General features: G+C 40.2%; 1 protein-coding gene across 2 annotated transcripts in view; it reads right to left on the reverse strand.

Annotated features, from left to right (window-relative positions):
* Positions 1-24,208, reverse strand: part of SEMA3C (semaphorin 3C) — a 165,746-nt gene that overhangs the window by 47,982 nt on the left and 93,556 nt on the right. Inside the window, exons 3-7 of one of the 2 annotated variants that reach the window (XM_074942554.1) lie at positions 22,328-22,488; positions 19,209-19,271; positions 11,245-11,364; positions 5,229-5,319; positions 348-467 (exon numbers count right to left, since the gene is read on the reverse strand). In XM_074942554.1, coding sequence (XP_074798655.1) covers positions 348-467; positions 5,229-5,319; positions 11,245-11,364; positions 19,209-19,271; positions 22,328-22,488 — 555 coding nt within the window. The remainder of the gene's footprint in view (positions 1-347; positions 468-5,228; positions 5,320-11,244; positions 11,365-19,208; positions 19,272-22,327; positions 22,489-24,208) is intronic. The other variant, XM_074942555.1, reaches the window with a different exon arrangement.

A 24,208-nucleotide genomic window follows, 5' to 3' on the forward strand; every position in this document is an offset into this window, starting at 1 on the left:
GATCTCAAATTATTAGGGGTTAAGAAGAAACTTCTCTGGGAGGCAGATTATCCCACATCTGTCTATAACAGGCCCTTTCCTCTGTAGTAGCTAGTTTTAGCCACTTCAGGGACAGCGTACTGGAGTAGGTGAACCATGGGTCTCATCCAGTATGGCAATTCCCATGTCATATAGAATTCCTATTCATCATACAGCGTGCATTGTCTGTGGCATGTTTTTATTCCTATTTCTTGCCCACAATTTCCCTTAGTAGATTAATTTTAGAATGGGAAATAAAGAACTCTTTTGTTGAAAACAACCTTTCTCTTAGTCACATATCAAAAGCTTTAATGAAGCAATCGTCTTACCACTTAGCCACTTAGAATTGTGTTGGTCAGTTCTCACTGCGTTCCGTTTGGTTAAACTGCGAAAAATAGCTGCATCGGTCCCCATGAAATCTATGTACATTCCTGAAAATAGCTCTTCATCTGTAGAAAGTAGAAAAGGAAAAGGGAAGAAAAACCATGAATGTGTCTATATTGGCTTTTTGGGAAATCCATTTCTAGTGACCTATTTTTGTTTCAGACAGTGCCAGTTCTTTGTTTGCATAGCAATCACTACACAGAAGTATCGGTCGGGTGAGAGTGGAGTTTCCTCTGAATCATGGAGCAATCATCTAGCCTAAGGAGAAAGCCTCAGATGTTGCTAAGAACCTTAGGGAACTTCATAATTAAATATAGCAGCTAACCACATGTGTAGTGAACCTTCCATTTGAAATACAGCTCAGTGACTGAATTTACATTACTAAACACCAATGCACAGACAGGGTAATAGTATTAAAAGGAATCAAATTCAGTTTTTTTTAAAAGTACTTGAAAAAGCTTCTGTGTTATGGAAGTAGCCAAAAATACTGGGCCAGTATTTGCAAGTGTAAATTGGCATAGGTCCAGCTGAAGTCAATGGAGTTGCTGCTGTTTTGAAGGCTGACTTTGGACTCAAGCACGATTCTGTATTGCAGAAACTGGATAAGGATGCTATGAACCTGGCTCAGTGTAATGGGAAGCAACAAATACCCGCATTATATACTAGATTCAGAGTAAATTTCAATGTGGTGTGAAGGAAATTAGACATGCAACTTTTGTTTACTTTAATAAGATTAGGCACCTAAATTCCCTGAGCAGAACTCTGAAAATTCAGCCCATATGTCTATCTATATTTCCACTGGCTAATGGCAAGGCAACCCCAGAGTACAACGCAGTAGCTAAAATAATTTTTAACTTTCATGCTGGGAGCAGTGGCTGAACGAACTCCCAGACAGCTAGGTCCTTTGATGTTTTCACCCAAATGCCTGGGCTGCCATGAGTGTGTGTGGTCAAGCTGGCAAGAGCCACAAATACTGAAGCAGTTGAGGCTTTCTTTAATGTTTTGTTTGTTCTGCAGTAAGAAATACCAGTTCACCTTTGAGAGATGAAAACTCTGGAGGGTTTGTTTTTTTTTCCATTGCTTGAACCAGATCCCTACTGATTAGGCAGTAGGTAGTGCAGGCATTGTGTCACCTACATGTCTTTCCCTTAGCTGGGGTTCAATGTATGAGGGAATCCATTGCGCAGGGGTAGCAACAAGTAGAGTAGAGAGGAATTTACACAATCTGGTTTGTTCCACTATTTATATATATATATATAGCGCTGTCAGATCAATAGCGGCTTATTATGAATCTTTCTACATCAACGTGATTGCCCCCAGAACCACCTGGTGTCTTATTCCTGTTGCTAAATAGATTGGCTGCAATGGATCATGCCTATGGCTCTCACAGAGCTCTCATGTTCATTCCTGGAAAAAAAACAGAAAGGCTGGAATGGGGCTATGGAATTCTTAATCCTATTGCATACCAGCTTTATTAGTTATGTCTTAAGCATTCCTAGAGCCTACTAGTCTAATCAGGTATCAAATGATATCTGTCAGCTCCACTTCCTTTTGGTTTAATGCTTAAATTCCGCACAACAGTTTGTCTTTGCAGGGTAACCATTTCACACTGTTTCTCTTTGTTACTGGGGGAATTACTGAATTGATGTATGTCTGCTCTTGTAAATACCTAGGAGCATTGGTTCCGGAAAGAAAGGGGGCGTGCATGTTAATTATGCCTTGCCTACCCAAAGATACATTTTTCATAGCTTTGCTTCTAAAGCGTTTTTGTAGACTGGTGAATTTCTCCTACCTTCTAATTTGTTTGTCATGTGGTGTTTTCCTCTATGGGGCCATTCACTTTTCCTGTTGTATTTCAAGCTTGTGTTCTGTGTTGCATAGGTGGAAGGCAATGCCAGAAATCGACAAGAAACAGGGACCATACGATAAAACATTTATGTCATTACACTTTACTCGTTCCAGCGGCATTGCTCAGTGCAAGAAGAGGGAGGAAAGAAGGTCTTGTGATTAAGGCACTTATCTAGGCCTCAGGAGCTCTGGGTTCAATTCCCAGCTCTGTTTTTGGCTTCCTAGTTACTCAGGCTCTCTACTCCTCCCTTAGTAGTAGTATAGTTCTCCAATTGGTTGAATCTTTTAAAAAAGAAGAAACTTTTTAAAGCGTGAGCACTGTGCATTGTGGAGCCCAAATAATTCAAAGTTCAGGGAGAAATACTGCTTTGGAGATTAACTAGATATTGGGGGCCTGCTCAGTCACGTAACTGGGAGATTAAAGCAGATAAAGTAACTTCTACTAAAATGAAGAAAACTCCCATGTGTCCAGAGGAGACAAGCCTTTGTCCTACTGTATGTACAGTATCTTAGAAAAGAAGGCTTTAATGGACATGCATAAACCCCAGGATGAAAAAAAAAGCAAGTCTCTATTCTTTCATGGCAGTAACTCATTTAAGAATGTGAAAACCATAATTGGTGTTTATGAGTGGACTAGGCTACAACTGACTTTGATCAAATTCCTTTACATGCTGCGCACAGATCATTGATGAGGTAAGATGGAATGCAGCCAAGAGGCAGAGTATCATGCTAGAGAAATGACACTTTCCCTTCTTCCATGCAGACTGGAATCCCCTTCTGCTTGCATCTCTGCTCACTACCATGCCAGGCGGCCTTGGAAGTTTATATTTTTGCAGGTAAGATGCAGAGATAATTCTGTGCAGTTCCTTGTCTTTGATAGAGTTTTGAGGAGAGAACCAAGGACCTGTCCCTGGAGCCCTACTCTTTCAGGTGAATGCCTGGCACTTCAACTGTGGTACCTCTCATTGACTTCAGTGGGAGCTGAATGGCTAAGACACCACATGGTACTACCGTGAAAACTCAGGGCTAAATGTCTTGCTATATTGTGTGCACTTGCTATGAAACTCAACATACTGTACACAGAGGTCAACAGAATTCTTCCCTTTGTTTAAGAAAATCCTAAATAAGTTTGAGAAATCTGTGCAAGTCCTGCTCTTTCCCTTGGCTAAAAACACACTATGTTTGGGCTGCTAATTTAGGCTATGTCTATCCTAGGTGTGAATAGCAGCACACCAAAGTGCTGTCCTGTAACTCCCCCATGTGGATTCTGCAGGCACCAACTCAAAGATTCCCAATTCACATTTATGTAGTCCTACGTTAGTACCAACTAGCAACTATTGGTTCACACCCAGAGCTCCACACAGGGGAGTTACAGCATAGCACTTTGGTGTGCGTTGTTATTCACACCCCTGCAGTCAAAACTGCGGGGCAGCACAGATGGGCCCTCAGAGATCAGGGATTAGATACAGATTCAACATGCGAGGCTTTGGAATCAGTAGTCTCTGAACACGCTGCAAATCTAAACGGCAAAGTGTATGTCTACACTGCACATTCAAGAGCACATGTGGCTCAAGTGGTTGTAGCATTGCCTGTGCTGCAGGCAGCTGCTGCTCCAGCCTGGCTGCTAGCATAGTCCTCAGAATGTACTGCAGGCTGTGAATAGGCAGCGGGCAAACAAAACAACCAATTGAGCATGCTTAATGAATTCAGGGCAACGGTTAAATTAATCATCTAAGCCCTGCTATTCCAAAGTAAATTCTTTTCATTCCTTGCTGTGAAAGCCCAGTGAGGAGTTCATTATGGACTGACTAACCCAGAGTTATGGCTAACGCATATCTTGCTGCAATCTGGGAGATCTGAGGGTCTGATTACCCCTTTCCCTGTGCCTGCTGTGATCTTTTTCACCAATGCAAAGCCAGTGCAAGTGAGGATAAAACGCTGCTAAATCAAAGTGATAGGGCCTGATTCTCCTTTTGCATTAAGGCCATATTACATTTCTATCCACTTGAAGGCTCTTTATACTGCCACCAGAGTGTAAAATGGTCTTAGTGTAAACCAGAATTAGGCCTGTAGTGTTTTACACCCACTTTGCACAGGTGCAAGGCAAAGGGAAAATCTGGCCCTTAATGTGCTGGCATTTTTTCCAGCCCACAGACCACTGGAAATCAGGCATGTTGAAGTGAGGATATGTTGATTTCTCCAAGTGGAATTTGTGAGTTCTCCCTTCATTCTCTTTCAAGGTGAAATTCACCCCTGTGCAAAAGACTACACCAGGCCTATGCCCCACTTAAATCTCAACAAAGAGCTTAGGTGGGACTGAAGTGGGGCACAGGCATTGTGCTGGCCCTGTGTGCCAAGGTTTCACTCTCACTGAACACTCTGCCAGACAACCTACAGTGAGATGTCAAGGGAACCAGCTGTCACACTCTCTGCCCTTTCATATGGAAGTGAATTGCTAAATTTATAGTCAATGATACAGTAGGGGTGAAGGGGTAAGTAAAAAAAGCCAGCTGCAGAGTGAAGAGCCTGGCAGTAGCTGGTGGCCTCAATAGCAGAGACAACAAATATGAAATGCAGAATAACTCGAAAGACTCCAGCAGGCTTTGCTTCCCTAACTACATGACAATGAGAAGCAAGAACTGGCTATGATGAATGAAGTCAAAAAGTTTTTAAACATAAAAAAATGGTTAAGATATTTAAAAGCTGAAGCTAACCCTGGGAAAATGTGAAAGATGAAAAGGTGACAATCTCTTGCTCTCTATTCCTCCCTCCCTCGTTGCTGCTTCCTTCTGCATTTCCTTCACACATCCATGCTTAGCTCCAGGCAGGCCTTCAGGAGATGCCTGACAAGCAGTCTGAACACAATGGTTTCCTTTTCCTTGTGCCCTGTGCTCCATTTGTTTATGACACCCCATCATTTCACACTCTGCTCAGTAATAATGATTTAAGCCTCCAGGATCCTTGGTTATTTTACTTACTGATCATAACAGATACTGTGTTCACATTAGGGTTGAAAGAGCAGCGCCCCTTCCCCGATTCACACTTGGAGTCGATCATGAAGACTTGCTCCTGCAATATAGACATGAATGTCACTGCTGATATTTAGAAACCTTAGAAATGAAAATAAAGTCAGAGAGGCCTTTTTTTCCTTTGTTGTTCTCCACAATAAGAATAGTCAGCACTGGTGTGGATTTTTGCTTTACTACTTACAATAAAACTGTCTTATGCTGAGTTTTCATTATCTTCTCACTTGTACCCAATTATTTTCACTGTAATTACAAATGCAATACACTCTCAAATGTAGGAAGTATCCTCCGAGTTTAGCTGAGCTGCTCTGTCTGTGGTCCACCTAGCTTATATGTTGGCAATAACATCTGCAGACATTTTTTCTATAGTCTTGAAATTACCTATGAATTACCTGATGAATTCATTGTGGTATTTATATCCGGGGCCTAGCATAAAGCACTTGCAATAAACTACTCTAGTAATAATACACGAGAATGCAAGCCTCTCTTTTCAACTGTCAGCTTGTCATATTATAAATCAAAAGGGCCTAGATTTTTATGGGTATTCAGCTGTTGCTGTGCTCAGTGTCGCAACGCCTAACTGATTTAGAAGTCTAAATCTCATTTTCAAATGGGATTTAGGCATTTAGGAATCTAAATGCCATCAGCAGTCAATGGCATTTAGACTTCTACGTGACTAAATCTCTTTTGAAAATGACATGTAGGCTCCTAAATCAGTTAGGCATTGCAACACTGAGTGCAATGACACCTAAACAGCTTTAAAAATCTGGGCCTGTCTCCTTACCTCGCTTCCAGAATAAGTCCTAAAGCACACTCATTTTCTTCAGAGCATTGTCTCTTGGATTACACTCATTGCTCAGACACTATGGTGGTAGGTGCCTTACAGATAACAAAAGCAAGTGTAGGACTAGCTCTCTTACTGCTGTTAGAAGACAGCAATCTTGTTTAGATGGTATAGGTCATGCACAACACTACAATTCAAAAATGGGTGAGGTGTTTAGGTTAAGAAGAAGCAATCTGGACCTTTACCTGTTCCTTGAACAGAAGCCATCTTTGATTAACTCGCTTTCCCACCCCATCTTGGTGTCCCTCTTAATTTACTGACTCCAGCCAGTACCAGAAAAAGAATTGCAAGGATAAGAAAGGATTTTAGGCTATTTCTGTCTCAACCAGGATCAGGTAATTCACAAGTATTCACAAGAAAGCCAATCAGAATGAAGTTTTTGTGATGTGGATGCCAATCCAGAAGAAACTGGAATGAGTTATGTGATGCTGGCAGACCAGGTGCCAGCTCATGCCAAGGCCCCCAGGTCTCAGCTGAACACTGACAAAGAAAGAGCTGGAACCAGTCTGGCTCATCTGTGTGCGAGTACGGTTAAATATGTATTAGAGTTATAAAAATGTACCTTGGTGTTCAAACTTCAACGCAGGCAGCAATTTACAAGCATTCCATAATCTCACTTATACCATCTGTATCCCATGTTATAAGGTAACATTCAAGTGTTTGCTCTGCAGGGGCGTGAGCAGGAATTTAAATGTGACCACTTTTGGAGGGGCACATTAAACACACACAATTGAAAGGTTCATGTCACACACCCCCTCTCCACCCCCCCCCCCCCGCACGACCATTCAGATTTCTCTGGATGCCTCTCGCGGGAACGTGCAACACCAAGGAGGCAGTGGCTCCTACAGCCTGGGGAGGGAGGAAGCAGCACAGCAGTTGCCCAACGAAAGAAGGCCCATAGACACCAGACAAACCATTGTGGAACATCAGAGGACAAAAGACTTTGTTGATTGCTCCCCCACTGCTAGGAAGAGGAGACATGCAACTGAATTCCTCCCAGTGGCTGAATTTGCAACTCAAAGAGAAGTGGCGAAGGGATAAAAATCCCTACGGAGGAAAAATTGCATTTTTTATGCTGCTTGGACTCTGAGGGGCAAGGATTATTAAGCATACACAAAAGATCCCCAGTGCTTTGCCTGGGTTAGCCATAGAAGCTTCTATTGCCCTCTGAAACTTAAGATGGGAACTCATTTGTGTGTGTATGTGTTTACCTGCTTTAACCTTGTAAATAACTTTTTATTTAATTTTCCTAGTTAATAAATCTTTAGATAGTTTATTATAGGATGGGTTACCAGTGTTGTCTTTGGTGTGATATCTAAGGTGCAATTGACCCAGGGTAAGTGACTGGTCCTTTGGGACTGGGAGTAACCAGAATATTGTGTCTTCTGCAGTTTCCACAGTATGCATCCGATGAAGTGAGCTGTAGCTCACGAAAGCTTATGCTCAAATAAATTGGTTAGTCTCTAAGGTCCCACAAGTACTCCTTTTCTTTTTGCGAATACAGACTAACACGGCTGTTACTCTGAAACCAGAATATTGCTGTGATCTTTGGTGTAAGGGACTGTCTATCCCAAAGGTAAGCTTATCTGAGTGGCAAGATAGATCAGAGTACCCAAGGGGACTATCTGTGACTCCATGTTCAAGCTAAGATAGTGCCTGATGAGTTCACACTGATAATGTGTTGGCAAAATCTAAGTATAGAACTCACATGCAATATGGGGTTGATACCCTGCTTCTTAACAGTCTGCCCTGAGGTTGGTACTCACACTCTGGAGCCATTGTAAGACAGCTTGACAAGAGCACCAACTCATTATTTACTCCTTCCCTAATAAGACCAAGCACGATGGAACCTAGATGCCACACAGGCCACTAAACAACCATCTGAGGGTAATAAATTTGGTCTCTACTAACTTGAGACAGATTTTTAAATGTTCACTAAAAGCTGCAAGTTCCCAAATTCCATTACTTATCTATCTATCTATCTATCTATCTATCTATCTATCTATCTATCTATCTATCTATCTATCTATCTAATCTAATCTAATCTAATCTAATGCTGTGGAATCTTATCTATGTATCCCATCACTATAGTCATTAGACAGATCTTCTAAACAAAGTTTCGAACCTAAGTATAAGTCTGACTATGTTCTCTGTTTTCTTAATGAATATGTAGTTTGATACTAATGTATATTACTATTTTATACTTATTGTACACTACTCCAAAATGCCCAACTGTTGCACTGGCAATTTGCCAGGAGCCCCAGAACCACATATATTTTGCAAATGTGTTAAGTTATTTTTTCTTAACCCATCATAAATCCACACAGCCATAACATTTGCTTCTACTTGCACCCACTCTGATATTAGAATAACACTTGGTTAAGTTCACAGTAATCACATTCTGCAAATGATTAGCCTTTTCCTCACCTGTTCTTGCAGGGAGAGTTTAACACAAGTCTACATTTTATGATGGCAAGAGTAGCATTCAGCTCTGCAAAGAACATTTTCCTTTGGCCAGTGTATCAAGGCACAGAATGAGAAAGGGAAGCAAAGAATGTTTTCATAAACTGCATCAGGGAAATACAATTTAACCAGAGATGGCCAAATCCTGCCTCCCTAGTGAGGGCTCTCTAGCTGGGAACACGATGCCTTTTTATTGCAATCATGTATTAACCAAAACCTGAGACCTGGCTCCCATAAGTGCCAGGCTATGGTGCTGTCATGCTGGGTGGTGTTTTATGGTTTCCAGGGAGTGTGCAGCAGAAATAGATGTGCCTGTTTAAAATAGCAATTTTACACCTGCAAAAACAACCATTTGTTTGTGGAAAACAGTGACAAATTCAATGTGAAATCATGGTTTTTGCAAAAGCAAAGGAAACACAACTTCTCAATAGTCCCATCAGCCCGACATAATTTTTCACTCAGCTCTCCTAATTACGCATTTGCAATAGGTACAGAGGGAAATACTTGAATTTAAATCTGTACTCTTTAAAGTGCTTTGCTATTGTTGGCCTGTGCAGTACCAGCAATGAGAGTGCAATGCCTAGTCAAGTGTCTGACAGACTCCAGACGTCTGAGACAGCAGTTTATTTAATCAATTGTTCCTAGGCATGTAGCTACAGAGACAAGCTAAATGAAGCCAACTCTACTCTCCAAGACGTGTCTTTATTTTTAACTTCAGAATTTTAACATCTTGCATCATCTTGAAGCCTCATGTTATTTAAAGTGAAATGACTTTTCTGACAACAAAGAAATCAGATTCAATATTCGTTTTAAAAGATATCATATTGATTATTCTACAGATGGGATCACTTTCAATTTTAAAATTAATTTCCTGATTAAATTAAATTAGAATTAATGTCACCAGGATGGAACGACTGAGAGTTCCTAATTAGTTGAGAGCAGAAGAGTAGATTTCTATTGTAGTGAGATCCATTCATTCCAGAGATTCATTCCAGGGGTTCTGTGCTGTTGAACCCAGGCTCCTAAGCCCCAATGGCAGACCGTTTTCTAGAAGTGGAAGTACAGCGATTCAGTCTGCACAGTCTACTTGGGGGCCTGGAGCCAGCCAATGCTCCCCCAAATTACTGGGGACCATTTCATGGAAGGATGGGGCAAGGCCTGCCAGGAGATGCACTGATCTGTAGCCCCTCCAAGCAGTTTGTGTTTAAGGGTTGAGAATTTCGAACCCAGTCCTCTCCCTTTGAAATCAGTGGCCAAACCCACATGGACTTCTACAGAAGCAGAAGCAGACATTTACAGCTGCCTTCCCGTGGCAGAACTCAACGCTAGCACTGCCTGCCCTTCCCCTGCAGCAAAGCTGTTTCTCCATGTGCATGAAAACATACCGCTGCTTTCTGTGCCTGTAAGAGTCAGTCTGACCCAAACTCTACCACAGTGCCAGGACTCAGATGAGAACTTTCCTTTTTCCTTTCCCGACTCCATGTATTGTGTACTACATTTGTACAGAAACAAACATTTCATTTTCAAATCATGAAGTCTGGAAAATGCATTTATGAAACTCCTGGGCTTTTACATGTTTAACCAATACAATCAAATTGAAAGCAGGCAAACTAACTCAGGTAATGTACTAAGAGGCTGCTCTTTACAAGAAGCACTTTGGCTAGTTATTATTCCATGACAGTGCAGTATGCGGGAAGGAGAAAATGGTTTATGATTTAAAATGTAGGAGGACAACTAGTACTTAGTAGCACAAATTATGCTGCCTGGAAGGGAAAACAAAAAACAAAAAACAGGTGTGTGGAGGGGAATCTTTTTTAAATGGTAGATGGGTGGTAAACTTTACAGGACAACTAGACTTGTCACAAGAAGACTTTAGAAAGTTACTGTGATACTTAACCCTTTAATTCTTGAATGCTCTGTTACCATATGTAAACTAAGTTGCTTCTGTGGTTCTTAGGAATTAAATCAGGATACCTCAATTGGAGCCATCAATGGAAATAAGCAGATTTACACCAGCTGAGGATCTCACCCTGATATGTTAATCGATGACCCAACCTTGCAGCATCTATTCAGGCATAACTTTTCTTGTCAATGAGGTTTCAGTGGGAGCTCTACTCGAATAGAGATTGCAGGTTCAGGATTGTAGGTCCCCATCCTGCAAACACTTACCCTGGTGAGTATGTGGCCCACAGGAGTAGTCCTATTGAAGTTAACAATACTATTCCCATGGATAAATGCCTTGCAGGATGGGGAATAAGTGAGGGACCTTACTGAGTTTTCTTCTACTGCTATTTATTTCCAAAGATTTCTCCCAGTTTTGGATGACAAATTAGGAATGAATGAACCAGTTCAGATAAAATGAGAACTAGCCAAACCTTACCCCAAAGTCTGAAGTGAGCTTTTCCTGAGGCTAATACTATCAAACCATTTTCTACTTTTATGCATGTCATGCTCTCTGGTAGCAGCTGGGACTGGAAACAGAAGTGTCAGAAAACCAGGAGAATGGCTGTTCTTGTGCTATTTGTAGCCTGACTGGACAAAGTAACCTCATGAGATCTCCAAGCCCAGTTTCGAAACTCATCCTCGTTGGATAAGTGTATTTGTCCAGCACTAAAAGTATCCACCACAGAGAGCATGGGAACAATGAATGAAAACACTTACCTCAGACCTGCGCCCTCTGTTGAGGTATGTGCATACTGGGCTGAATGCTCCACTCCCACAGACGTACAAATGGGTGCGATTGAAGGTCTGTATCACGCGTACATAATTTCCACAGCCATGCTGTAGGGAAAGAAAAAGACTTAATAAATATGCATGCAGACAAAATGTATTGAATGTTGGGAAACACAAAGGAATAGGAACAGCTGATAATTTTAATGCTGTCCTTGTCAACTTCTTTATTACAATACTTTCTGTTGCAATTAGTCTCATTATTTAGGATAAACTCCCTTGCTCCCTTTCTCATTCCTTGTATAGAGCCAAATCCATGACCCCTGTCCAAAAGCTTCAGTCAACAGGCTTTGTGCAAGTGTTGGGGACTGGAGCAGGGACTCTTGTTCTCATCTGAAAAGCTATGGCTACTTCACTTCTCGTCCACGGGGAGTTTTGGCCAGCAGGGCTACATAGCCGTAAACCTACAAGCCATGCCTGTGCCCTTTCTTCCAGCCTGTTCTGTTCTCCGGATTGCCATGGATGGGCCAGCATGGAGTATGCAGAAACCAAGGACTCTGGAGAGGCTGAGGGAACTGGCGCTGTTTAGTCTACGGAAGAGAAGAATGAGGGGGGATTTGATAGCTGCTTTCAACTACCTGAAAGGGGGTTCCAAAGAGGATGGCTCTAGACTGTTCTCAGTGGTAGCAGATGACAGAACAAAAAGTAATGGTCTCAAGTTGCAGTGGGGGAGATTTAGGCTGGATATTAGGAAAAACTTTTTCACTAGGAGGGTGGTGAAACACTGGAATGCGTTACCTAGGGAGGTGGTGGAATCTCCTTCCTTAGGTATTTTTAAGGTCAGGCTTGACAAAGCCCTGGCTAGATGATTTAATTGGGGATCAGTCCTGCTTTGAGCAGGGGGTTGGACTAGATGACCTCCTGAGGTCCCTTCCAACCCTGATATTCTATGATTCTCCATGTTCAGCTTCTCTATAGCCCACTCTTTTTGCTCAGAGAACCACAGCATATCAGGGCCATCCACAAAGGGGTCCTGATCCTCTCCCCACAGGCCAGGAGTAATTCTCATTTACTTCAATAGGAGTTATCCATGCCCTGCAAAGGGAGAATCAAGCCCCTGAGGGAAAGCAGGCTTTTGCTCTTAATCTGCAGTGCCCTCAAGGAAGTCTCTGTAAAGAGGTCATGCCTTTTCCCAGTTATTGCTGTTAAACACCACCATTTCAGAGGTGGAAGCCGTTGGAAAAAAACAGCGCCTATTACTTGTCTAGACAACTTCCCTCCAAAATAATAAGAGCCTGATAAACTCATAGCATGAGCAAATCCCCAATGGATGTGAAATGTTGCCCAATATTGAAAACCTGCTTTAACGATTTCAAAGCAGCATACATAGAGCAAATATACAGGTAAGGTCAGCGGTGCTCTGCATTCTGCTTTGAGCAGGGGGTTGGACTAGATGAACTCCTGAGGTCCCTTCCAACCCTGATATTCCATGATTCTCTCCCATTCTCCTGCTAGCATCCCTTTCCTTTCAATCCTCCTTTTTTTTTTACACTGATCAGCTGCTGCTGCCCTTTAGATTAGCTCAGGTACCCAGATGTTTCTTTTCCATATTTTTAGTTATCAATAGCCCAGTTCTGCCCTCGTATTCAACCGGGTAACATTTCTTGAAGTCACTGAGAACTGTGTGTGCATAAAGGGTTCATGGTTGGAACCTAGGCTATCAATCACTCCCGTGCTAATCATGGGAGCTAATCCTTCCTCAACAGGCGGCCCATTTTGTTTATATTTGAAGACATTCACATTTTCAGTTCAATATATAATGGCACTCTGCTATGACACCTGTTTATAAAGGCACCCAAAAAGTGGTTCTATAACTATCAGGAGTTCTGTGCTGGTGGGACAAAAAAGCTTCCCCATTAGAAATGCAGTGCAGCAAATAGCAAGGAGGTTTAACTGTTATTGCATTAAATGAGTTATTATGGGAGCCTTATCAAAATAGACAATTTTCCTAAAGCTGAGAGCTGTCCCTACATCCTTCCGCTTCCCCACATCTAATAAGTCACTGCTGCGCCTCAAGAGCTGCTTGGCTGTGCGGTCGTGCTGTCAAAATCAGTCCTGCACAGGAAATATCTCAGTGTTGTCTACTTGTGCTGTGGGTGAAGAGGAGGAGAGGAGCTAGTCAAAGACGCACTACTGGCTCATACGCACCACGTAACTTCACGCCAGGAAGACAGAATGCTGCTTCAATGTTTGTTCCTGTCAATGGGGGCTTTACAGGAACAGCTCTACATAAAGGATTCTGTGTTGGGTAATCTTATAAAAAAGCTCCTTGGAGAGTAAGACAGGGAGACTATGGTTTGATGAATAGTACCTGAGTGTAACACAGGGTTGTTCTCTACTGTTACCAAGGATAAAGCCCCTCCAGTAATCATTGTGTCTTCTTTCCACCGTATCTGCAGCCAGGGTATGGAGATAGCTAGAGGAATCTGACATTCCTTTAAGGACAGCATTGTGAGCTCATGTTTTAACATTTACTGTGCCCTCATCTCTCCTCTGTGGTGATTAACAGGCCGGTTACACAATCTGGCTCAATACTGATTTTCTGAGATTTTAATTTTGCCTCACAGAATGAGGTCAGGGAGCCGGTTCTGAAATTGTTCTTTCAATCCCTTGCTGATGTTTATTATTCCCCAGTGTAGTGCCAATGATCTCTCCCTATGATTTTATAAATGACTAATCTGGGTGATTCTCTTACAATCCCCATCCCATTAAAACAGGGCATTGTAACTTAAATCCTTTAAAAAAAATAGCATTGGAACCTGAAGATCTTTGATTCAGCAAAACTTATCTTTTTAGTATCTTATTTGCCCTTTCTAGCTATTATGTTACCTTATTCTTCTTTAACGGCTGACTTGTCTGAGGTCACATGATAGCACAGAGACAGCTTTGGTTGGGAATGCAAATGATCAGTTTGTCATGAGCTCATGTGTTACTGGGTATTTCGACTGCAAATAATGTCAATAATCGTGAAATCGGGGTGAATTATTTGGAATCTTAAATTGCTTTGACAAGAATTGCACTTGATTGATTTTGTCATCTTTAGCTGATAAGGTATCATTTCTCTTCCACCTTCGGAAATTTTGATAAATAGCCATGGCCTCTAGAAAAAAGACTGGGAATTCTGCTTAAGCTAAGCCTCATTTTGGCTTTCCATATCTCTTCAGTAGTAGAGGCAGATTTCTTATACTTGAGAAATATTTCCAGAATTGCTGGATGTCTCTGATATAATAATTCCAACCCAGATATTCACGTCCTCCCATAATGGTTATTACAATGTGCTACCTATTGGAATTTTGATTTTCCGCTAACATTACTTGTATTCAACAGGAACAGAATATAATGGCTAAGATTCTGATGGGGACTAGAGAATGTATTTGTGCTATCCTATTTATGCTGATACCTATTGAATTGTGGACGTACTATATAAACCTTCACCAAGAGGGACACTAATTTTTGAATATTAGTGATTGCTCACTTTTCTGGACATTGCCTGAAGTAAAGTATGCTTGCATTTGCATATGTAACTTTTTGCATTGTCAATCAATTAGTTATTATGCATTGACTTTTTGGGAGCTACTAGATTTTGAGCTCACTATCAATGGTGTAAATGAAGAGTATTTCCAACAAATTCAGTGGAATAATACCAATGTAAAACAGATACAAGTGAGAAGAAAATCCAGCCCTGACTATTTAAAAAATCAAGAATGCTCAACTGCACTCCAAAAACAAGTCAATGGCAAAGAGTCCAACTGACTTCAATGAATTTTTGATCAGACCCATCACTGATTTCAGTGGAAGCAGAAGCTGGCTTTTTAACTTCATAGTCATATGTTCGGACAGACTTTTATTTCTTATTAACTCTTTAGGGTGGACCAAGTGTTAGGGTCACATATTTAAAGTGTCTTCACCTAAGACTTTAGTTTTGTACCTGCAATTTTGGATCTACAATGAATGACAGACACAAAAAAGCAGATGGAATTAAATGTGAGTGCAAATGATAGGATTCCCATATTTTAAATACTTGATTGGTCTTGTAGTGGAATGTGGAGACAATCAATTGCAGGTGCAAAAACAGAGGCTGTATTTAGCAATGTGGCCTTTATTGCTAATCATACTGTAAAGCATCCCGAGATGCTTCATTATGGAAAAATGCTATAAAAGTCTCACTCCTGAGTAATCAACTTTAAAAGAAACTCCTTGGAAAATAGAGATTTGTGGGGTTTGTTTGTTTTATTTTTTTGTTTTTTTTCCATGGAGCACACATTTTGTATATTGCACTCAAGGCAAAAGCACCTTCCATGCTGTGATGTATTCTTGCTGCAAAAAGGGTCACTATATGTTTGCAGACTTGAATAAGACTGATGATCTCACTATATTAAAAAAAATCCCCAAACTTAAACCAACCTATAACTCTTAAAATGCAATTATATACTGCTCTATTTTGTATTCTCTATGTTTAATGCAGTTTAACAAGCTACCAGATCCAGGCTGTTGCAAGCTGTAACAGCAACAATGTAAAGAACTACTAAAATGTAGCAGATGACACATATGCCTTAAGAAAAACCACATATTTTAATTCTATTATAATCTAGAAAGGAAAAACAGATATGTTACTGTCTCAACCCTACTTTATTTATTTAAAGAATCATTTTGTTGCTGTGGAGCACTAGAATATATTATTTTCTAGAGTTTTACTGAAAAGGCTACATTGCATTATGCTCAAGTAGGTCCAATATATTTTGTCTTCCTTTCCTTTAATCAAAAGTACATTGAACTATGATAGACTCAGGAAAACATAATTTTAATGTAAGTCTGATTTTGGTTAGTGAGCTCACTATTTTAGTATGACAGTGCCTGGAATGAGCATTTAATGTCACCATTACATTTAATTTGGCATTAGGAAATGTGCAACTTATAAAATATTTTCAAGCTGTATATGTACCTGAAATATGGTAACACTGGACCTGTTTCGAAGTCCATTGAAATCAATAGGACTTTCCCATAGACCTCAAAGAGTTTTGGATCAGGCCCATTGTTTCCAAAGGAATATTCTTTCTTTTATATTGCATAATTCCAGGATCACTTTACTGAACATCAGTGGTGTGGTCCTGGATTTAAACCAGCATGAAAGCATGATCATGATCATTAAAATTAATGGAAAGACTCCTCTTGACTTTGCTGAGCTATGGATCAGAACATCAATGAAAACAGAATTCAACCAACAAAGACAAGTGCAGAGTCCTGCACTTAGGACGGAAGAATCCCATGCACCGCTACAGACTAGGGACCGAATGGCTCGGCAGCAGTTCGGCAGAAAAGGACGTAGGGGTTACAGTGGATGAGAAGCTGGATATGAGTCAACAGTGTGCCCTTGTTGCCAAGAAGGCCAACGGCATTTTGGGATGTATAAGTAAGGGCATTGCCAGCAGATCGAGGGACGTGATCGTTCCCCTCTATTCGACATTGGTGAGGCCTCATCTGGAGTACTGTGTCCAGTTTTGGGCCCCACACTACAAGAAGGATGTGGAAAAATTGGAAAGAGTCCAGCGGAGGGCAACAAAAATGATCAGGGGACTGGAACACTTGACTTATGAGGAGAGGCTGAGGGAACTGGGATTGTTTAGTCTGCGGAAGAGAAGAATGAGGGGGGGTTTGATAGCTGTTTTCAACTACCTGAAAGGGGGTTCCAAAGAGGATGGATCTAGACTGTTCTCAGTGGTAGCTGATGACAGAACAAGGAGTAATGGTCTCAAGTTGCAGTGGGGGAGGTTTAGGTTGGATATTAGGAAAAACTTGTTCACTAGGAGGGTGGTGAAACACTGGAATGCGTTACTAGGGAGGTGGTGGAATCTCCTTCCTTAGGTATTTTTAAGGTCAGGCTTGACAAAGCCCTGGCTGGGATGATTTAGTTGGGGATTGATCCTGCTTTGAGCAGGGGGTTGGGCTAGATGACCTCCTGAGGTCCTTTCCAACCCTGATGTTCTATGATTCTGTGAACCAAGTGCCTTCTGAAGATTGGTGCTGGGGAAAAAACAATTTCTTTGTGTCACATTAGTAACTCCAGTGCTTAAATTCTTTTATGGAAAAATTGTTGTGTCTGAGGTGATGATGTAAGTGAAGACTGGGATCATTTCAATAAGGGGTGTGGCATCTCCCCATCTGGCAACGAAATGGCAAATGAAATTTAATGGGGATCAATGTAAAGTAATGCACATTGGAAAAAATAACCCCAACTATACGTACAATATGATGGGACTAATTTAGCTGCAACTAATCAGGAGAAAGATCTTGGAGTCATCGTGGATAGTTCTCTGAAGATGTCCATGCAGTGTGCAGCGGCAGTCAAAAAAGCAAATGGGATATTAGGAATCATTAAAAAAGGGATAGAGAATAAGACGGAGAATATCTTATTGCCGTTATATAAATCCATGGTACGCCCACGTCTTGAATACTGTGTACAGATGTGGTCCCCTCATCTCAAAAAAGATATACTGGCATTAGAAAAGGTTCAGAAAAGGGCAACTAAAATGATTAGGGGTTTGGAACGGGTCCCATATGAGGAGAGATTAAAGAGGCTAGGACTTTTTAGCTTGGAAAGAGGAGACTAAGGGGGGGATATGATAGAGGTATATAAAATCATGAGTGATGGAGAGAAAGTGAATAAGGAAAAGTTATTTACTTGTTCCCATTATATAAGAACTAGGGGCCACCAAATGAAATTAATGGGTAGCAGGTTTAAAACAAATAAAAGGAAGTTCTTCTCCACACAGCGCACAGTCAACCTGTGGAACTCCTTGCCTGAGGAGGTTGTGAAGGCTAGGACTATAACACGGTTTAAAAGAGAACTGGATAAATTCCTGGAGGTTAAGTCCATTAATGGCTATTAGCCAGGATGGGTAAGAAATGGTGTCCCTAGGCTCTGTTTGTCAGAGGGTGGAGATGGATGGCAGGAGAGAGATCACTTGATCATTACCTGTTAGGTTCATTCCCTCTGGGGCACCTGGTATTGGCCACTGTCAGTAGACAGGATACTGGGCTGGATGGACCATTCGTCTGACCCAGTATGGCATTCTTATGTTCTTATGTTAAGACTAGGGAGAACAGCAAATGTCGCTATTTGTTTGAGCACACCAATTTTCTTTGTGTGTGTGAAACAAGCAAATGTATACAGGCCTTAGTACCTGATCCTGCAATGAGAGGAATGCAGGCAGATACCTACGCCCACACACAGCTCCACACTGAAGTCAGGATCTGCACAGACCCACCTACAAAATTGTGGCTTCAGTGTATAACTGTTTATCACAGCATATCTTTGGTTTTCATTTCCCATGTATAGTTATAGTGTGTGTCAAATTTACCTGTTTTAAGGAAGCACTGCTATTTTTCAGATATCTGCCTAAAACACTGTGTTAGAGAACTAATACAAGTGGGTTTTTTTAATGACCAATTCTGTGTGCTGTTGGAATCTGAAGAATAACCACAGCCCATTCGCAAAGATTCTTTCCATAGAAAAGACTATATATTGTCTGGGAGCTAGTCCAGGCACTGACATTATCATTAGCTCAGCAGTCTACAATATATTCTCCGGGAGATACTTGGAACAAGCATTATTAATGCTATCCATCACTAACAAAAAACAAAACAAAAATCATAAATCCAGTAGTGAAAGTGAGCAATGTACATATTTTTTTCCAGACAAAATCTGAAGACGTATACTGTGTAAATATTCTCATTTTCCAGAATTTCACTTTACCGTTTGACCTGCAGAGTATTAAAAAAGAGAAGCCCACACCCCTTACATCTTGCTTTCAGCTGCACTCAAGGTGCTCTGACTCAATGGCCAAATATTTAATTGTGTGTGTGTGTGTGTGTGTGTGTGTGTGTATAAAACTTACTGTAGGATCTTTGCCAGCCATTTTGCACTCTTCAACTTTGATTGCTGATGCTGGCCAGAAAATCTATTTGGAAAGAAATAATAATTTAAGGAACTACATAATTTTAGTTGAATATATACAACATTCATCACCCCATCTAGTTTATGCTAACAGGTTTCCTTCAAGGTATTTCTGAGTTCACAAAGTCAATATTTTTACAGATTTCATACCTTTTTTGCTAGGGAAAAATATTTCTGCCACATATTTTTCTGACAGAAATCCAGTTTAAACAGTAAAGAGAGTTTTACTTTTCCCTACAAGTCTGGATTAGGCATGCATCAGTTTAAAACATGGGCCCTGAAAAAACTGTTGCTTTTATTCTTTTATAAAAGTTTATTTTTACATAAAAACAATGGTAAATGAGAGCTTTGTATTTTAGGATGCAATATTGAAAATAATGGGCCAGATCCTCGCTGTAATAAATTAGTGTAGCTTCCTTGAAATCAATGGAGACAAGCTGATTTATACTAGCTGAGTATCTGGCCTAAAGTTTGCTGCTCCAGTTAAGGATTAGTTAACCAACCTGGACAAACTACAAACCCCTCTGAACTTTTGCTATTCTGTACAACTGAACAAAAGAACTTTAGGATTAAAACTTTTCTGAGGTTCTGAAATCTTTGGATACCGGATACATTTTTATAATATCCCTATGCTACTTCCAGGGATGGTCCATGACTTGAAATCGGAAGTGCTGAAATACAGCAAGAAAGGCTGTTATTACAGTGTTTCTCTTTTGGAAGCAGAAGCAGAAGTGCTGGATATCTCATGAGAAAATGTGTTCTCTTAAAATTTCCAGCTGAATTTAGCAGAATCTGGAGTTATAGATAACTTTCAGATAAGCACCTTAAGATCTGAATGCTTATCCAAACCATACTCAAACTCTGATTTTTTTTTTTTTAAAGTTCATCCATCATTAACTCTGATCTTGAAACAGAAAAGGCAGTAATAGAGAAACACTCTCTATACTCTTCATAGGTGGGTTAGGCTGATAAGGAAAAGTAAATCAGAATTCTGTCTCAAGATACCACTGGCAATATCATAACAATAAAAAGAGCATTGTGATGACAGACTTGAGTCTAAATGTATTTAGCTGATGGTTCATTTCTGTGCATCTTTCCTATATTAAAAATATTATTATTTCAATAGATGTTTTAGTGATATTTAAGCAAATGAATCGCAACATAAAAGAGATCATGTTGAACAGAATCTCCCAGGTGACACAAGAGTAGCAAAATGCAGCCACTATAAAGAAAGATTAAGTAGCAATCCTGCAGACACTGGATAAATTCCAGTTTGGAGCAGCCTAATATTGGGTGGTCATGTGACCTGTCAGAACTGTATGGGGATTTTTTTTGCTTTTGTTTGGTTGTTTTTATTTTTGTTTTGCTCTATATGAGTATATGTAAGTAAACCCTGACTCTAGTTTACATTTTACTATTACAGTGCATTGCAACATTAGTTTGTAAAGCATACTGCTTGCATGCACGCATATCATATATCTATCTATCTATCTATCTATCTACACATCCACCCAAACACTTCACAGAATAAATAACAGCAGTTTGAGAGAAGACTGACACACACAGAAAAAGAAAGAAAACAGGTTTTCAGATGAGTTTTGCAGTGGGGTTTAATCAGTGTGGCAGTACAGTAAGGCTGTTCCAGATAGTACAAGCCTTTCGTACCAATGGAGATTATAAATTATGTGGAGGTACAGTAAAAAGATGGATGCTGGACTAAAGGATCAGATGAGATTCATAGATTCCAAAGCCAGACGGACCACTGTGATCATCTAGCCTGACCTCCTGTATAACACAGGCCACAGAACTTCCCTAAAATAATTCCTAGAGCAGATCTTTTTTTAAAAAAAATCCAATCTTGATTTTAAATTTGCCAGTGATGCCAACTCTCACTGTTAAAAATTCACACCTTATTTCCAGTCTGAATTTATCTAGCTTCAACTTCCAGCCATTGGATTGTGTTATACCTTTCCCTGCCAGACTGAAGACCCCATTATTACATATAAAAAGAAAAGGAGTACTTGTGGCACCTTAGAGACTAACCAATTTATTTGAGCATAAGCTTTCGTGAGCTACAGCTCACTTCATTGGATGCATTCACTGATGAAGTGAGCTGTAGCTCACGAAAGCTTATGCTCAAATAAATTGGTTAGTCTCTAAGGTGCCACAAGTACTCCTTTTCTTTTTGCGAATACAGACTAACACGGCTGCTACTCTGAAACCTATTATTAAATATGTGTTCTTTATCAGAGAGAAAAGATCTGTTAAGTATATTTTACAGAAATCTGAATTTGAACAGGTTCTGGAAGTAAAACAGAAGCCTTTGGAGGTTTCCAAACACTGGAATGATGTCGCAGCATTTTCCATACAGCTGAGGGAGAAGGCATGAACATTTTGCACATGCTGGAATATAGAGAGGGGGCCTGAAGAAAGAGTGTTACAATAACTGAAAGGAGAGGACGGTATGGAGGGGGACCGCAATGGAGGCAGGATTAGCGTTATGTCTCTGAAACTAGGAATGTATTACTGCCCTATGATACAAAAAAGGGAGGGATTATAAAACAGAAGCAAAAAAGTTCAGAGGACCGACTTCAGCTATGGGACTTTCTTTATCGTAGGAAAATAAAACAAACCTAGTCTAAGATTAAAGACAGCTTCATCCTATTCATTTCCCTCGCATAGCCTGAAAAAGGAGACAGTTACAAAAAAATATCCTCAAGCTGCTTACAAGGTTCTTTTAAAGCTGCAGCTTTGAATACTCTCAAATCTTTGAGGGGAGTGGAAATTTTACATCAGTCACCTCATACAAGGTGCTCCTTATGAGACTGAGCCACCATGCAAATGACTCAAAAACAAGTAAACAGGTTGAATGAAGTGTTTTGAGTCATTTTAAAGTTTTGTTCATCTCATGTTACACATCAAACAAGTACTAACTGTTCAATGAGGTGTGGATTTAGACTTCTGCCTACTGCTGGTCTAATGAAACACACATTTTTTTCCCTTAAAAAAAAAGACATGCAGTAAAATGATATTGGGTTCTGGAAGTACTTTTGAACTTACACTCAGAGGGTCCTGGCTTATGTTATTAATATTCAAAGACAAAATGTGATCTTTGCTGCCCACATAGATCCGGTCCTGATCTTCATCCATTAATAATATCCTGTAATCGAGTGGGTGGTGGGATATATGGTAATATTCAGAGGTCTTGGTTTCCTGCAGCTCTGTAACAGTGAGTACCACAAGTTAGCAAAGGCATTCAGTTGCTTTTCTTGGTTTTATAATTGCATCTTATTTGAAATAAAAGACCCTTTAAATATAAGTGTAGCTAATAACAACAGAAAAAATTATATCAAGCTGTTGGCAATAAAGCTAGTGTTCAGTTAAAACCAATTTTCCTTTCCAAGTTTAAGTGAATGGTATTTACAGGGTAAGTAAGAGTCAGTCATTGATTTATCCATTCAGCTAATGAACTCCACTATTTTAATGGATGTTATTATTTACAGCTTTAGCTTTTAAGGCAGATTATTTATAAAATTAAATAATGGACTCAATACATTATAAAGTTTATGACAGAAGACAATCAATAAAAGCTACATAAACACATTTCAGTTACTTTTCCTAACAGAGGATTTCACTGAGAATGGCTGCCTATATATTTTCAAGGGGAAGTTGCTTTTTTATTTTTGACAAAATTAATTATTCTCCTAATTCCCCATAATGAATTTTAATTACTTTTGACAGGCTATGGTTTGTTTCAAAGAAAATCTAATTATGAAATCAAACTCAAATAGGCAATTTTCTTTCTTTTTTTTTAATGGGACAGGAGCTATTGTGTCACCCTTGTACGTTGAACTCATCTGTTTATTCAGATAAACCCCACTCGGGTCCCTCCTGAAGTAAATGGCAAAACTCTTATTGCCTTCAGTGGTGCACACTCATGCCCCTTACAGGAACAACACAAGCATTTGCAATGCTTACAACTCTACACCACCTTGCCAATGCTCTTCTGTTCTGGAGAGACAACTGCTGTAAGAAGATAGAGACAAGATAGGTGAGGTCATATCTTTTGTTGCACCAAGTTCTGTTGGTGAAAGTTACATGCTGTGTAGCTTGAAAGTTTGCCTCTTTCAACAACAGAACTTGGCCCAGTAAAAGATATTACCTCACCTATCTTGTCTCTCTCATAGTTAGGGACTAACACAATTACAACACTGCCAACAACATAAGAAGATAAGCCTTCCTCTCCTTCCTCAGCCAATCTTTGGCCTCCACTTCCATTATTTTATTTTTCATTGTAAAGTAGGGGATATATTTTTAACAGTTGAGAAGGGAAATTGAAGCTTTAAAAAGTAAAAGAACCTATTCTGAATACCTAAAATGATGTACTTATACCACAGGCACATTATTTTCAGAGGTGCTGAGTACCCACAGTTCCAAGTGAAGTCAATGAAGGCTGCAGGTGGACAGGACCTCTGAAAATGAAGCCCTATTTGCCCAATCCTGCAAACCTTATTCATATAATTCAAGACAAAGTCCGTTGCCCTCACTCAGAGCCAGATCTTTATTTGGATTAAAGTGGTGTAACTCCATTAACATCATTGGATCTATGCCTATTTACTCCAGATAGAGACCTGGTTCTCAGTTTTTGCTCAGCACTCTTGCAATCTCTAACAAGAGCTTTGCCTGAATAATGATTGAGTAAGGGCTCCTGGATCTGTCCTTTAGCCCTTACTGCTGCAACCAGTCAGCGTGAATCAATGGGGCTATAATACAGCTGGTCAGAAAGCCAAAAATATTTTGGTTTTCAGATTTTTTGGGGGTTGTCAACAAGTTGAAATTTTCTGCAGAAAGTAGACACTACATAGAAAATTTTTGTTGAGTTCAAAATTACTATTTTCCATTGAAAACAGTTTTGATGGTAAATTCTCCACAAGCTCTAGA

This window comes from Natator depressus, chromosome 1 (assembly GCF_965152275.1).
Source record: "Natator depressus isolate rNatDep1 chromosome 1, rNatDep2.hap1, whole genome shotgun sequence".
Taxonomy (NCBI): Eukaryota; Metazoa; Chordata; order Testudines; family Cheloniidae; genus Natator; species Natator depressus.